General features: G+C 41.5%; 1 protein-coding gene across 1 annotated transcript in view; it reads right to left on the reverse strand.

The window, feature by feature from the left end:
* The window catches only part of ipcef1 (interaction protein for cytohesin exchange factors 1), a 162926-nt gene extending 160793 nt beyond the window's left edge, over window positions 1-2133 (reverse strand). The window contains exon 1 of the mRNA XM_048600998.1: window positions 2095-2133. Within this exon, the coding sequence (XP_048456955.1) occupies window positions 2095-2097 (3 nt within the window). The 5' untranslated portion in view covers window positions 2098-2133. The remainder of the gene's footprint in view (window positions 1-2094) is intronic.
* Window positions 2134-17611: the final 15478 nt, after the last annotated feature.

Below are 17611 nucleotides of genomic sequence, written 5' to 3' on the forward strand. Positions count from 1 at the left end.
CTCTGATGCTGCTTGGCCTGCTGTGTTCATCCAGCTCTACACCTTGTTATCTCATTTATCCTGTCAAACTCCTTTTGGGGTATTATGTTTCAATAAGAACACCTCTTTATTGTTTTAAACTCCAATGAGTATAAAACCCACCTGCTCAACCTTTCCTTTAAGAAAACCCCTTTATTCCAGGAATTAATATTAGTGAGCCTTTGCTGGAAGACCCCAATGCAAACATATCCTTCCTTGAATAAGGTGGCCAAAAATATCCTCAGTACTCTTAAAATGTGATCTCACCAATGCCGTGTACAATCATAGCAAGACTTCCCTACTCTGTGCTTCTTATCATTGAAATCAGACATATTTTTATTGAATTCAGCTGTCAATTCATTTTTTAAATGAATAGTAAGTGCATTCAGATACAGAGCCATTAATTTTATTGTTCTCCTCCCTTTCCCAGAGCCTTATCTGCAAGCACACTAAGTCTGTATACTCTGTGGCTACCTGCTAAGTTCTGAATATCATTTACCCTACCTATACCATGCTCTCTTGTCTTGTCCTCACTATTTTATCACATCCCCTCTAACTTGTTTCCTCAAACTCATTATTTGGTACAAAGCCCTCTCTACCACCCTATTTATACAATTCTCCAGAACACTGGTTCCAGCATGGTTCAATATAAGACTGCACCAATGGTTCAGCTCTCATTTTCCCCAGCACTGGTGAAACCTATTCCTCACACCAATCTTTCAACTCCCTAATCTTGTTCACCATATGTTATTCAGGTATTAATGCAGAATGTATTGGGTTCTGCTTTTTAAGTGTATCCCCTAGGTGTTCTTACTCCCTCAGCAGAATGTCTTTTTCTAGTTTTAGCCATGTTGTTGGCACCTACATGGACCAGAACCACTGGATATTCTCACTCTCTCCTACCGCAAGATACTTTCCTGATCAGAGCAGATATCCTGAACCTTAACATTGGTTGGCAACACAACCTTCTGAACTCTCACTCTTGGCTACAGAGATCTGTGCTTATCTCCCTGACTATACAGAACCCACCACTCCAGTATCACTCCATTTTTATTACCTCTCCCAAGTTAATGGTTTCCTAAACCCCCAATGCAGTTTACTTCTCCATTCTGAAGCTGCAAGAATATTGAATTTCTTGATCAAAATAAATAGATTGGTGAAATTTTAGTAAGATGTCATGCCAGAGTTTTAAAATGGCGAGCAGAGAGTGAGTGGACCCCATGTGGAACTGCTTGGTCTGTGGACTCATCTTCTGAGAGAATTCAAAATGTGATATCACAAGGAAATAATGTGTTTGTGGCTCAAGGAGATTTGGCTCAGTCATTGAGCTGGAGGCTGAGCTATAGATGCTGCAAAGTATCAGGGAGGAGGAATGATACCTGGACCCACCATTCCAGGAGGTAGTCATACTCCTTAAGTAGGATCTTCTAATTTGTTCTCTGTTCAGTGATAAGAGCATATGACTGAATGAGGCAAGTACAGGGATTGAGAGGGTAGGAAATAAAGAAGCCTGAGCCTTAAAAGCTAAGCAAGCACAATACTCATTATTTCCCTGTGATATCACATTTTGAATTTTCTCAGAACATAAGCCCACAGACCGAGCATTCACACAACTAACTCTCTGCCCACCGCTTTTGAACTCTGGCGTGATGCCTTACTGAAACCTGAGCACCGACCTGTTAAGATCAAGTGCACAAAGATTCCCCCACGTTAAACAAAGTCACACAAGCTTCTACTGGGGTCCATTTGTCAAGTCTTGTGGTGATGGAGAACTGGCCATGGCAATAAGGCTGTGAATGTGGTGGTCACCAGTTGAGAGCCTGCATATAGATACCAGATGTATGAAGGTTGTTGGACACCTGTGTTTAGGTACAGGTGTGTATCGGCAGTAGAATCTGTTACTGAGCTCAAATGGGGAGGGACTAGAGAAGGTGACCTAAGATCAGACTGTCAAATTTTCTCTTGGTTGGGGAACTATTGGCTGAGGCATCACCATCTATTGTGCGCAAAGAAAGAAATTTTAAATTTTGAAACTTTGTAATGTGAAAACATTCATGAATAATCTTCAAGACTAACCATCCAAAAAGACAAATTGTAATTTGTATCACATGAATCATCAAGGCATTGTAGAATTGATACTGTTGTTATCAGTGAGAACCACTTTTCTCAGGAGGAGAAGCTGAAAGGAAAGGAGAGAGATAAACCTTTGACTTAAAAAAAAAGATTGATGCCAAACTTTGTTCAGAGTTTCTTCAGCCATCTGGAATAGGATTTTGGATGCATTGTCACCAACTCCCAATTGGACAAGTGGAAGAGAAGGGTTTTTCTTTTTAAAATGCCAGCGTCATTAACAATTAAGGATTGACTCAGATGAAAATGTTAATAAAAAGTTTTATTCTGACCTTGATGGATCCTCACAGCCATTCCAAAAGAAGATCATCTTTCTACGCACTTAAATGCTAGGGTTGGGTGGTTGTGACTCCGATGCCTGGAGCAGAACAATGCAAATATTGTCCTCTTGGTGACAAAGTGTATTCAGCATGGCCTCAAAATCTCAAACACCCTTTATTGCTGGAAAGTCAAATTCAAAATCACATGGAGGTATTTGAGATCAAAACAATTTCATCACCTGACTAATGTCATTATTCAAGTCGAAGATCTATGTGATGTCTGTACCTTTAGTCTACTCAGGCTGATGCCTGCTCAATAGATCTTTGATTTGTTCAATCTGCCATGTACACCTGTTGTGCACAAAGACTTTGCAAGATCCAAAGGTTCAAAAGGGAAAAAAGATCAATTTTCTGTCATAAAGCAGCCCCAACAAATGCAGCTCATGAAAAAACTGGAAAATCTTCACAACCTAACTTAAATCCAGAACTGTGTGATCAAATAAAGTCAGCTATACAAGACTTCTACGTCTAGACTTTTGGATTGAATCACTGTTGTAAACAGAACTGGTTTGATGAAAACAATGCTGAATTATGTGACCTCTTTAGGGGAAGAAAATAGCAGCCTATAGTGCCTGGCAAAACAACCTAACATTGCAAGACCATGGCATCTCCAATGCTCAAGGCCAATGCTCAAAGTCAAATCCAGAAGACAAATAGCAAGGTTGGAAGAGAAAGCCTAAAATTTCTAACAATATGTTGACTATCTTGACATGTGAAGCATCTTTGAAGCCACCAGGGCCATGTAAAGACCTTGCAGAATGGTGTTTCTCTTTCTAAGGTTGAGAATCCCATCCCTCAAGACTGGAAAGAATAGTTTCTCAATTGTAATCCACAGTGATAGTTGATTCTATTGACAAGATATTGTGAGAAAGCGAGGTTGACACACTCCCCACCAAGAACTAAAACCGAAACACCCAAAGAGGAGCACCTCATCCTGTAATCTGTTTGAAAAGGAGTGTGAAAAGTGATGTAACCTGCCTTTCAGCAACTTCTGGTGGTTAAATAAAATAATCCCTGACACTCACTCTGCAATCAACAAGTAATAATTTATTTATCTAACTCTAAAAATGAACAAATTTAGCTAAATTATTAACAAACTGAACAAACCCCTTCTAACTACTAACTATTTGCAAATAAAACAAGTCCTACTTATACAAAAAAAATAGAATTTAGTCTCTTGAAATGACAGCCAGATTACATGTCTTCTAGAAAGCTCTATGCCTTCTCCATTGAACATCTTAGCAAGGAGTGCCATGGAACCATTGTGAATAGATGACACTTTCTCTAAGAGCTGAGAGTTGTTATCGCTACCAGATGGTAGTTTGCTCTGCTGTCTTTGCCCAACTGCCCCTTCTTTTATACCCTCGATGACATTTCAAAATTTCTTACAACAGGATTGGTCCTATGTTGTCAAAATTATCAGATTTAAGTTTAATTGATTTTTGGTATCTAAGTGCCTGATTCAAATTGTTTGGCTAAAATCAAAACTTGTTGTCTTGGTAACAAAACAATGCTGCAGCTTGACTTGCTATCTGTATGGCTTTTTGATATAAATGTTTCAATTCGAGTGCACTCTGTGCACCTGCAAACCCATAAGCTGCTGCCCAGAGACATCCTTTTTTGAATCTCTAAGCATAAAAATGCACATAATCTTTTAAAGGGACCATGCACTGCTTTTCCCACTATCATTTTACAAATACCAAATTCTAACTTCCTGCCTTCCAATCCACAATTACTCTACCCAACTTTGTAACATTATCAATGTATCAAAAATGTCCACAGCATGATTTATCTCCCTTGTTGAAGATAGTTACAATTGTTGCACTCCCAGTTTGGAGGGGCATTTCTCTTTCTTCCCACATCCAGAGGAACAGTGTGGATGTGAACAAAAACTTACCATATCTGAAGTCTGCAACTGGAATACAACACAACTGTGCATCCTTCTCACAGCTCACCCTATGGGACTATGTGGGGTCCAAGCACTAATCCCTGTAGTTCCACATTAGTTACTTGCTGTCACTTATTCCTACTTTGTTTTCTGTCTGCCAAATAGTTCCCTATCCATCTCTTGCGGAGACTTTTGAAGTTTTCTAAAACTTCACCCCTCTGTTAATTTCCAATCACAGTTTGTGTCAAATGTTTTGACTTTTGCTTGCCTTAATTGTAATTGAGTATGTATTTGGGGTTTTTGAAGGCTCATGATAGTAGATTAGAAATCTATCCGTTTTGCTTTTTGCTAAAAGTAAATGTATAGAGTGGTTTGGCTGTTATTGATGAAATGAGGTGTGAATTGCTTTTGTCCTGAGAAGTAGTCCGTCAGGCAAATTGGTCATTTTGGCTGCCTCATTGGGATTGTATATATTTATACATCTGTTTATGATTGCTTGTGAAACAATACAGATCTTCCCAGTTAAGTTGTGCCACTCTTCAATTCTGCACAGACAAGATTTGGCCTGTTCTTCGATTGTCACAAAAACCAAAACTCTTGTCAGCTTGGTCAGCCAAATATGCCCAATCCCACATGTGTTGAAGGACAGACTCTGGAATATGTTGAATTTTTCCCATTCCTTTGACAGTCCCTTCTCTCAAAAGGCCACCAAAGATGAGGATGTCCAATGTCCGATCAGCTTAGCTTTCTGAAAAACAATGGCATGGGAGCGTTCAACAATAAAGACAATCAACAAAACCACTGATATACAGAGCAGTTATCATCACCACACTCTTGCACTGCAAAGAGAACTGGACTATGTATCAGAGGAGTACAGGGCACTTGAAAAGTTCAGTTAGCAATGTCTGCACTGTACCTTTTACATTCAATAGAGGATCACATAAACACTAACATTCCCCTTGAAGGCAGATCTGCAAGCATTTAGGCAAAACCCTCCACAAAATCATACCAATGGATTCGGCACATTTTCTGGATGGAAGAAAAGGAGTTCTCCTACCCAGTCTTGTATTCTCAGCTCTCAAATAGCCAGGAGTCCATTGAAGTGTTTTCTTTGTCCTCAAAGGCGCTTTGAAATTCTCCAAGAAGTTTTGTCAGTATTAATATTTAATGCTGGGGAGAGCTTGCTACCCATTACTCAAAATGGTAGCAACTTGTCCAAAGTGCATCAGACTTTCATTTACAATATCCTATTGACAATGCAGAGTTACTACAGAGAAGTAAAGAAAGGAAGCAAATCCGGCGGTCTATTCTCATTACCTTGTATGGCATTATACCAGACATGCTTGAATATTTGTCGATTGAGAATTAGCCTGAAGATCCAGAATAGAAAGCTCATAACACCAAGTGGATTTTATTATCAAAGTGAAACTGATGACGACTTGTTCTAATTCTCTGCCATATTCTTATCCCCATCTCTTCCACTGAGAAAAAAAAACTTATCTCGTTTGCACCCTCTCTTCCTTTTTAGTATATGTGTCAAAGCTTTTACTGTCTTGTTTTTATCTTTTCTTGTTAGTTTCACTTATCTCCAAATGCCTCCTTTTGTTTAAAAAAAGACTCATCCTTTATGCTTTCTAAATGTTTTCTAATCTTCTGGCCTCCCATTAATGTTTGCAGCATTGTGCACATTTTATTCAATATGAAACTTTTCTTAACTTCCTTAGCCTTAGATTTTGCATCCTTCTTGAGAATCTGTCTTTCTAAAGCGAACACTTTGAAATATCTCCTTGGTGTCTGCCACTGTTTTTAAACATATTTTCGTGATACACGATAGCCAGCTCTTTCTTCATACTTCTGTAATTTTGTCTTTACTTAAATCCAAGGCGGCATTGTCAAATGCAAAACATTAACTGCCCTGCCCATCTTTATTATGTTTTGTGTAAATTATGAATTCAAGTTTTGAAATGCATTCAATGATAAGCTATTCAGTATAACTACAAATTAATTAAATCATTAATTTAACAAAGGACTAACATATTTTCAGTGCTATATTTATACTGGAGCATTTAGAGTAGAAGGGAACATTAAAACTCACATACCAACAATTATCTGCTGGTCCAATTATCCCTCTAGACTTCAGCTGTCAGGTCTCAGTGGCTCCCCTCCTCCCCCACAGAAGAAAAGAGGAGCACCTAGAAAGCAAACAGATGCAGGCAGAAATAGCAGTGGAAGTGAGCTGGAGTGTGGTGCCTTGCTCCTGAAGATTCAATAAAAATAATTTTTTTAAAAATTTACTCATGGGATGTAGGCGTTGCTGGCTAGCCAGCATTTATTGCCCATCCCTGGTTGCCCTTGAGAAGGTGGTTATGATCAGGGTGGAAAGGTGAGTATCATTTCTCATTCAGTTGCGAACCTCAGTCTTTTCTTGCATGTCACTCTTCAGCACATCATTTTATATGAACTTATTCCTCTCCCTTGAGGCATATTGGACAATCTAATTTGACCAGTTCCTGTACTTCATTGGATGCAGTTCAGAGAAGGTTCACCAAGATGATTCCTAGTACGGAGGGATTGTCTTATGTGCAAAGGTTAAACATTGGAGTTGAGAAGAATGAGAGAATCTCCATTGAGACACATAGGATTCTTAAGGGGCTTGACAGGGTAAATGCTGAGAGGATGTTTCCCCCATGGGAGAATCTAGAATCAGAGGACACAGTCTTAGAATTAAGGGGTGCCAATTTAAGACTGGGATGAGGAGGATTTCTCCTCTGAGGGTTGAGTGTCTTTGGAATGCCTTGCCACAGAGAGCTTCCGTATGTTTAATGCTGAGATAGCCCTTGATTCCCCATCTGATCAAGAATCTATGGAGAAGGGATAGGAAAGTAGACACAAGGAATGTAGGATCAGCCATGATTCTATTGATTGGCAGAGCAGACTCAAGAGGCCAAATGGCCTATTCTGTTACTGCTTCTTGTGGTTTTATGATCTTATGACATTCACCAACATCATCCTAAAATGTCACTCTATTCAACACCGAACATTCCACAGGTAATATTCGTAGTCCTCTTTCCCTCCTTCAGGAGTAGAAAGTATGCGGCATCAGGGAGATAGTGAATGATGGGGAAGGATGGTTCCCAATCAAAGCCAACCCAACAATAGTAGAGATAGTAGGGACTGCAGATGCTGGAGAATCCGAGACAACAAGGTGCAGAGCTGGATGAACACAGCAGGCCAAGCAGCATCGTAGGAGCAGAAAGGCTATGTTTCGGGCCTAGACCCTTCATCAGAAATGGGGGAGGGGAAGGGGGTTCTGAAATAAATAGGGAGAGAGTGGGAGGTGGAAAGAAGATGGATAGAGAAGAGGATAAATGGAGAGGAAACAAACAGGTCGAAGAGGCGGGATGGAGCCAGTAAAGGTGAGTGTAGGTGGGGAGTTAGGGAGGGGATAGGTCAGTCCAGGGAGGATGGACAGGTCAAGAGGGCAGGATGACGTTAGTAGGTAGGAGATGGGGGTGCGGGTTGAGGTGGGAGGAGGGGATAGGTGGGAGGAAGAACAGGTTAGGGAGGCGGGGACGAGCTGGACTGGTTTTGGGATGCGGTAGGGGGAGGGGAGATTTTGGAGCTTGTGAAAGCCTTTCTGCTCCTATGATGCTGCTTGGCCTGCTGTATTCATCCAGCTCTGCACCTTGTTGTCCAACAATAGTAGAGCTGCAGCAGTGGGTCCCCAGGTACCTGCTAGAGTTAAATATGGCCTAGTCACGTTGGGTGCAACAGTCATGCATGTCAATTTGATTTCAGCACTGAAACATTACCATCTCCATAATAATTGAAACCCTCCCACGTTGTCATTTCTACTACTTGTCTCTCATCCCAAAGTGTCCCTGAACACGGACAGCCAGAGGAATATGACCCACCATATTCAAGCTGGTGGAAACTTTGCATGAGGGTTTTGACAGTTCTCTCTCAGTCTTGGCCTCCTCTATGGTGTTTAGCCTTGAAGGGTATAAGTACCTAGGTACAAATCTTGGATACAAAAGAGGAATGAAAAGTAGTTGTAGAGTTTACAGAGTTTAAAAAATAAGTTAGAAACAAGCCATCGTTAGAGGATTGACATTAGAGTCAGGTAAAAAGTTTTAAATAAACATTGCAATGTAGCAGCTGAGTGTAGGGCATCCGCATGTGGTCTGACCGCCCATGCCAGACCCTTGTCCAGTAACTGCCCCTGCTCCGCTCCAAGTCTCCAGTCCACTCTGTACTGGCACTCAGCTGCTCCAAGGTAAGTTCCAGGACTGCCTCCCCTACATTGGTCTCCACCTGGGACTCGTTGTCCCCGGGGAGATACCATTGTGAAAGGTATAAATGGAGTGTCCTCCTACATTTTCTGGTGCTTTCAATTGTGGTTTTTGGAGACCAGCAAGTATAAATACACTTGCCATATTTTTAAAAAGAAATTAAAAATGGACCAGGTGAAATAATAACAGGGGGTATACTTGAGAAAGGTTTACCGAGTGGATGGTGTTCTAAAATGTGAAAGAAGTGAGATACTTATGGACAGACTCAACCGTTCTGCACACTTTAAAGGATATGTTTTTATATGTTGTTCCAAATCAATAACATTGAGGTGTATGTGTGTTTTGGAGGAAACAGGAGTGGAAAAAGTCAGAGTATTTTCCTTCTGAAAGATTAACCAACCATTTCTGACCTGTAAGATTGGAACAATTTTGAGCCCAGGAATAATACAATCAAAACTATCTGGAAATTCCACCAGCTTGACACAAACCTTTCTCTGATAATTTGGATCATTAACTGGAAATCTAATCAGTGTATCTAAATATTATTGTATTTAGAGTCACTGCTAATGTACTACTCAATTCTGAAAAGTGTAAAACAACTTTAAAAACATAAAGGCTTAGAGCCCTATGTAAGACATATTGATCACTGACCTGGCTTAGAAGCTTCTCTTTCCTGAAACTAATGCTATTAACATTCGACTCCTTCCTATTTAATATCTCAAGGTAAATAGGGGAGGTGGAATAGCATTAATCCATACAGAAGACAATTTCAAAAAAGCTTGCGTTCAGTCTTACAAACAATCAAAAATATTGCTATTAGAAGTCTACTATCATGCAATCACGTCATAATACTGTTTTTTTTTGAAACTGCTGTTTTCACTTCTAAAGTTATCAAGTGTAAATTTGACTTGATTTCTTTTTTAAAATTCAATTTCAGAGTTTAATTTTCCACCTGCTGTCTTACAGTTTTCTAGTATTGGTCAAAAACAGAAAAAAAGCATCTTTAGAGAAGGCAGGCAACATTAAAGCTGTAAACCCTTCAAGTAGTTTCTGCTTTAGCTTCAATTATCCACTGCCTGTGTTCTTTGCTGTTTGTTTGTTATAAATATTAGGTTACGCAATGCACTTCAGTTGTTCCCTATGCAATTACACAATTATGGGAATTCAGAAATGCATTTGATTGAAGCCCAATACACGTATACTGAATGCCATTTACTGGTCAGATGTATCTTCAGCAAAATCTATTTTGTTTTCAGACTATCTCTATAATTTACTGTGGGCAGAATCTTTACTTATCAGCAACCAAAGATTAGAAGGCTGATGGCAAGACTAGTTGGCTGGTTTCCTTACCTCCAGCAGAGATTCAGGGTGGAATCTTATAGGGGTCTGAATAATGTGGCCTGTGGTGAGATGTGTGGCAGAATCAGACGAAAACTCCAGTGAGACCCATCTCAACTTTGGAAGAGATAGTAAGAACTGTTGATGCTGGAGTCAGGGATAATACAGTGTGGTGCCGGAGGAACACAGCAGGCCAGGCAGCATCAGAGGAGCAGGAAAGTTGACGTTTCGAGTCGGGACCCTTCTTCAGAAAAACTTTGGAAGCATCTTGTTCCATCTTTTATGTTTTTGACAAGTGGCAGGTAAGATTCTTGCTAGGCATGTGGGAGTTGCTGTGGTTATTGCTTGATAAACACCTTGTTCACGGCACTGCAAGTGACATTACTATTCAGCTTCATATTTTACCAACCAAGCTAGATGTCAGGGAAACTTATACCTGCACTGGTTTCCATATCCTGGTGGATTCAACTCACTGTTTGCTCTGGACAAACTCACACAATCTTATATTCAAACCACATCCCCAGCATTATCCATGGGCATCAACTGTATGCTCCCTTCCTCCACGGACATTGACATCTGGCATCTGCCAGGCCTCGTGACCACCCTGGTATGTCTCCAATGGACAGGCACCCAGGCAACTACCATTAAAAGGTTGCATCAGAGGCACTTTGTGGAAAGGAACAGGCAACCAGCAACCAGCTTGCACACTGGGCTAGGCTGCATCTGGGAGATGCTTGCTTGATCACTTAGCACCTCCCTGTATGCTGGTAGTTTTCATGTCTTGCCTTGCCTTGCCAATTAGAGCAGTCACACAACCAGGTAGCTTGCCTTGTGAGTCAGCAGTCCTCAGGCAAGAGGATATACAGCAGGGTGCAAAATCAATCTCTCAGCCACACCATATATCAGCAGATTGTGACAAACAAGCTGCATGTGTAGAAAGCAGGCAGCCAGGTCTCAAAGTCTTAGGATAGAAGTCCTCACTAAAATCCATGGAGGCATCCGTCAGTCAGGGAGTCTTGGTGAAGTAAGTGAAGGGCAACCTCCGATACCACTCCAAAGGATTGGCCGCAATCAGGTGTCCAGTTGGGATGTTTGTGGTTAGATGTACTGGCAGAGGAGAACTCACTATCACCTTCCATCATGCTGGAAATAGAAAGTGGAGAAAAACAGCTCTGAGCACCCTTGGATTGGACAGGGTAAGTCACTCAGTCAATAAGGGAGGAGGCTGCAGCAATCACCGAACATAAAGCTTTTAAAAGGGAAAGAACATTTGTCACAGACCCACAGGCACGTAGGGGCTGCCTACTCCCTGGCCACCTGACAGCACTGACCCTCTCTTTTGCATTGCAACTTCTTGGCCCAACCGCTGCTGGATATTGGTTTCACAGCTATGTCTTGTGCACAGAGGGAGCCAAACACGACGGATATTTAATGAGGGAGGGCCAGTAGTATCACTATGTGTTTGCATTGTTACCCTTCTTCCTAAGGAATTCTCTGCCACGGAAATTGGTTGAGGCCAAAATATTGAAGTTTTCAAGAAGGAATTTCAAGAACTAAAGTGATCAAAGAGTATGGGGACAAAGCAGGAAAAGGGATGAAGCAGAATGATCATCCATGATCCTGTTGAATGGCAGAGCAGGTTCAAAGGGCCAAATGGCCTACTCCTGCTGTTTTCTATGTTTCTGTGGTTCCAGATGGTGTAGCAGGCTGTCAACATGGACTTTCATCCATGAATCGTCAATTATGGCCATGAAGTGGATCGGATGGCATAACCATGCATTTAGCTCCTACACAGAGACACTCTCAAACATGCATATGTTTGAGGCACTAACACTTATACATAAGCAGAAAGTCACATATGACCCATTTGTCATCTGTTCCACCAAGGTTCTTTGACTAAGTTTTCTTCTTCCACTCTTTCCCAACACATCTTTTGTATAATCCCTGGTTCCGCAGCAGGGATGGAGCATGGCTATTTGTCAATGGAGTTTGGCCCTGGAGGGTTGGACTAGAGATCATGGAAGAACTTGTCTTGTCAGGCCCCACCCTCCTCAGTCTGTACTTGCAGGAATCAGAGGGATCAGACTTGGGGAAGTGAAAGGACTGTCATCTCTGCTATGCTGCCAGTTGAAACTGCCAGAGTGCCTGTATGTGGTTTCTCTGCCTATTGGCACCACCCTGTCTCCATGTGAGGAGGGTTACCAGGATTCATAGAATCATAGAGTCAAGGTTCTCCATTTCCCTATTGCTAGGCCTTTGATGGATTGTACACCTTTCCAGCTGACCCTGAGGGTGCAGACTATTTAAACAGGATTATTTTTGCCTCAAAAAAAGATGTCGACCAAAAGATTGACAAATTAATTGCTCCCAAAATACTTTTTTAATGATAACCTAAAATAAGGCTCAATTGGATACCTAGGAGCCACTCAGTGACTCTGCTACATCCTACTTCACGCTGGAAACACTAAGTGGTTTGCCTTTACTACAGCAATCCTAGATCAGGGATATCAAAGGCACAAGTTTGGTCATGATCCCCTACTTTTTCCCAGCATTTGAATAGAGGTGCACCTGAGTGAATTGTCCAATTTCTAACATTAACTATTGCCACAATTTATTGGTGCAGCATGGTTTGAAATATCTTTCAGTTACTCAGGTTGACTGGAGATTTCTGAGCTGAAATTAAACCCAACTTCTGGAATTGCAAAATCAATCTCCATCTCAGTAACAAAAACACAGTTGCTGGAAAAACTCAGCAGGTCTGGCAGTATCTGAGAAGGAAAAAACAGAATTAACGTTTTGGGTCCAGTAACCCTTCCCCAGAACCATCTTAGTAATTCCCACCTCCTGTAAATGAAAACTGGATTTGAACAGCATTTGTATTTATTTCTGTCAGCATTTACACATGGGACATTTCACAGATCTGATTGACAAAACATCATCCCGAGAAAATTTGTTTATTTGAGATGGGTGGGGAGGAATTATGTCGTCATTTTGATCAATATTTTCACTGTTTTTTATTTACCCAGTTTGAACACACTTGTGAAGGAAGCATAAATTAGTTTAATAGTCAAAGATGAATTTTAAAAAAAGGGGGATTGTTACTTCCTGAAGGAGGTATTGCATGACTAATGATCTTTGGTACCAGGAGGGAGAGAAACCTTTTACAATCTTGACTTGAATCCAACATTTTTGAAACACATTTTTCCATCTCTCCTAGAAGTGATTCTTCCTTTATTTATGGAATGGTCACAACTCCAGCACCTTACACAGAGGTCATTCCGCATTGCAAAACTTGGATATAGTGAGTGTTCAGAGAATATAAAACCATAGGAGGGATTTGATCTTCACCTCACAACAATTTTTTTAAACCCCTTCTGAACAGTTCCAGCATTAGTTGGTACACAACAAACAAAGCAGCTAATTTTTCTCCCCCTGCTGCCCCACAAAACTGTTGAGACCTATTCAGAAGCCCCTTGTTGCACTGGGTTGTGAAATGATGTCGTCTACTATTTCAGCAGTGAGCAGGGAATTTAAACGATCTCCTGACCTATATGGCACCATCAGGTCAAGCATTATTTATATGGTTACAAACTGATTTTTACCAACTATGGTTCACATTCCAATGAAACTTACATTGGACCAGAAGTAGGCCATTCAGCCCCTTAAGCTGGTTCTGACACTCAATTAGATTATGATTAATCTGTGACCTAACTCCATATATCTGCCCTTGGCCCATATTCTTTAATGCCTTTTTGCTTAACAAAAATTGATCTATCTGATCTATCTATTAGATGTTTCGGTTTAGATGTTTTAGATATTTCAGTAAGATCAGGGAAGGTGGTAAAAGAGGGGGAGGTGTGGCATTGTTAGTCAAGCACAGTATTACGGTAGCAGAAAGGACATTTGATGAGGACTCGTCTACTGAGTTAGTATGGGCTGAGGTTAGAAACAGAAAAGGAGAGGTCACCCTGCTGGGAGTTTTCTATAGGCCTCCGAAAAGTTCCAGAGATGTAGAGGAAAGGATTGCAAAGATGATTCTGGATAGGAGCGAAAGTAACAGGATAGTTGTTATGGGGGACTTTAACTTTCCAAATATTGACTGGAAATGCTTTAGTTCGAGTACTTTAGATGGGTCAGTTTTTGTCCAATGTGTGCAGTAGGGTTTCCTGACACAGTATGTAGATAGGCCAACAAGAGGTGAGGCCACATTGGATTTGGTACTGGGTAATGAACCAGGCCAGGTGTTAGATTTGGAGGTAGGTGAGCACTTTGGTGATAGTGACCACAATTCGGTTACGTTTACTTTAGCGATGGAAAGGGATGGGTATATACTGCAGGGCAAGAGTTATAGATGGGGGAAAGGCAATTATGAGGCGATCAGGCAAGATTTAGGATGCATAGGATGGAGAAGGAAACTGCAGGGGCTGGGCACAATTGAAATGTGGAGCCTGTTCAAGGAATAGCTACTGCGTGTCCTTGACAAGTATGTACCTGTCAGGCAGGGAGGAAGTGGTAGAACGAGGGAACCATGGTTTACTAAAGAAGTTGAATCTCTTGTCAAGAGGAAGAAGGAGGCTTATGTAAAGATGAGGCGTGAAGGCTCAGTTAGGGCGCTTGAGAATTACAAGTTAGCCAGAAAGGATCTAAAGAGAGACCTAAGAAGAGCCAGGAGGGGACATGAGAAGTCTTTAGCAGGTAGGATCAAGGAAAACCCTAAAGCTTTCTATAGGTATGTCAGGAATAAAAGAATGACTAGAGTAAGATTAGGGCCAGTCAAGGACAGTAAGGGGAAGTTGTGCATGGAGTCCGAAGAGATAGGAGAGGCACTAAATGAATATTTTTTGTCAGTATTCACACAGGAATAAGGCAATGTTGCCAAGGAGAATACTGAGATACAGTCTATTAGACTAGACGGGATTGAGGTTCATAAGGAGGAGGTGTTAGCAATTCTGGAAAGTGTGAAAATAGATAAGTCCCCTGGGCCGGATGGGATTTATCCTAGGATTCTCTGGGAAGCTAGGGAGGAGATTGCAGAGCCTTTGGCTTTGATCTTTATGTCATCATTATCTACAGGAATAGTGCCAGAAGACTGGAGGATAGCAAATGTTGTCCCCTTGTTCAAGAAGGGGAGTAGAGACAACCCTGTTAATTATAGACCAATGAGCCTTACTTCGGTTGTGGGTAAAGTGTTGGAAAGGATTATAAGAGATAGGATTTATAATCATCTAGAAAGGAATGATTTGATTAGGGATAGTCAACATGGTTTTGTGAAGGGTAGGTTGTGCCTCACAAACCTTATTGAGTTCTTTGAGAAGGTGACCAAACAGGTGGATGAGGGTAAAGCGGTTGATGTGGTGTATATGGATTTCTGTAAAGTGTTTGATAAGGTTCCCCATGGTAGGCTATTGCAGAAAATACGGAGGCATGGGATTGAGGGTGATTTAGCGGTTTGGATCAGAAATTGGCTAGCTGTAAGAAGACAGAGGGTGGGTTGATGGGAAATGTTCATCCTGGAGTTCAGTTACTAGTGGTGTACCTCAAGGATCTGTTTTGGGGCCACTGCTGTTTGTCATTTTCATAAATGACCTGGATGAGGGCGTAGAAGGATGGGTTAGTAAATTTGCAGATGACACTAAAGTCGGTGGAGTTGTGAATAGTGCGGAAGGATGTTGCAGGTTACAGAGGGACATAGATAAGCTGCAGAGCTGGCCTGAGAGGTGGCAAATGGAGTTTAATGCGGAAAAGTGGGAGGTGATTCACTTTGAAAGGAGTAACAGGAATACAGAGTACTGGGCTAATGGTAAGATTCTTGGTAGTGTGGATGAGCAGAGAGATCTCGGTGTCCATATGCATAGATCCCTGAAAGTCGCCACCCAGGCTGATAGGGTTGTTAAGAAGGCGTATGGTTTGTTAGGTTTTATTGGTAGAGGGTTTGAGTTTCGGAGCCATGAGGTCATGTTGCAGCTGTATAAAACTCTGGTGCGGCCGCACTTGGAGTATTGCGTACAGTTCTGGTCGCCGCATTATAGGAAGGATGTGGAATCATTGGAAAGGGTGCAGAGGAGATTTACCAGGATGTTGCCTGGTATGGAGGTAAGGTCTTATGAGGAAAGGCTGAGGGACTTGAGGCTGTTTTTGTTAGAGAGAAGAAGGTTAAGAGGTGACTTAATAGAGACATACAAGATGATCAGAGGATTAGATAGGGTGGACAGTGAGAGCCTTTTTCCTTGGATGGCGATGGCTAGCACGAGGGGACATAGCTTTAAATTGAGGGGTGATAGATATAGGTCAGATGTCAGAGGTAGGTTCTTTACTCAGAGAGTATAAGGGCGTGGAATGCGCTGCCTGCAACAGTAGTAGACTCGCCAACTTTAAGGGCATTTAAATGGTCATTGGATAAACATATGGATGATAATGGAATAGTGTAGGTTAGATGGGCTTCAGGTTGGTTTCACAGGTCGGCGCAACATTGAGGGCCGAAGGGCCTGTACTGCCCTGTAATGTTCTATGTTCTATGTTCTATGTAGCACTTGATCCACTGTCCACTGCCATTTGTGGAAGTTAGTTCCAAACATCTACCAGCCTTTTTGTGTAGAAGTTGTGTATATGGACTTCAGCGAGGCGTTTGAAAAGATTCTGCATGGTAGACTAGTTACCAAGGTTAGATCACATGGAATACTGGGAGACCTAGCCATTTGGATATAAAATGGCTCAAAATAGGAGACCGGGGTTGGTGGTGGAGGATTGCTTTTTGGACTGGAGGCCTGTGACCAGTGGTGTGTCACAAGGATCGGTGCTGGGTCCACTGCTTTTTGACATTTATATAAATGATTTGACCATGAATATTGGAGGTATTGTTAGTAAGTTTGTAGATGATACCAAAATTGGTGGTGTAGTAGAAAACAAAGAAGGTTAGCTCAGAGTACAACGGGACCTTGATCAGATAGCCGAGGAGTGGCAGACGGCGTTTAATTTAGATAAATGTGAGATGCTGCATTTTAGAAAGGTCAACCAGGGCAGGGTTTATGCACTTAATGGTAAGGTCTTGAGGAGTGTTACCGAATAAAAAAACCTTGGGATGCAAGCTCATAGCTCCTTGAAAGTGAAGTCGCAGCTAGACAAGGTAGTGAAGAAGGCATTTGGTATGCTTGCCTTTATTGGTCAGTGCATTGAGCATAAGAGTTAGGAGGTCATATTGTGGCTGTACAGGACATTGGTTAGGCCACTTTTGAAATACGGCATGCAATTCTGGTCTCCCTGCTATAGGAAAGATGTTATGAAACTTGAAAGGGTTCAGAAAAGATTTACAAGGATGTTGCCAGGGTTGGAGGGTTAAAGCTTTAGGAAGAGGCTGAATAGGCTAGGGTTATTTTCCCAAATGCTGGCCAATAGGACCAGATCAGTTTAGGATATCTGGTTGGCATGGATGAGTTGGATGGAAAGGTCTGTTTCCATGCTGTACATCTCTATGACGATAAGTGCTTCCTAACATCGCTCCCGAACAGTCTGTCCCTAATTCTCTGACTCGTCCCCTGTTCTAGAATCTTTAACCAGTGGAAATAGTTTATCTTTATCTACCCTGTCTTTTCCTATTAATATCATGAAGTCTTCAATTAGATCACGCC

This window comes from Rhincodon typus, chromosome 9, assembly GCF_021869965.1.
Source record: "Rhincodon typus isolate 14 chromosome 9, sRhiTyp1.1, whole genome shotgun sequence".
NCBI classification, from domain to species: domain Eukaryota; kingdom Metazoa; phylum Chordata; class Chondrichthyes; order Orectolobiformes; family Rhincodontidae; genus Rhincodon; species Rhincodon typus.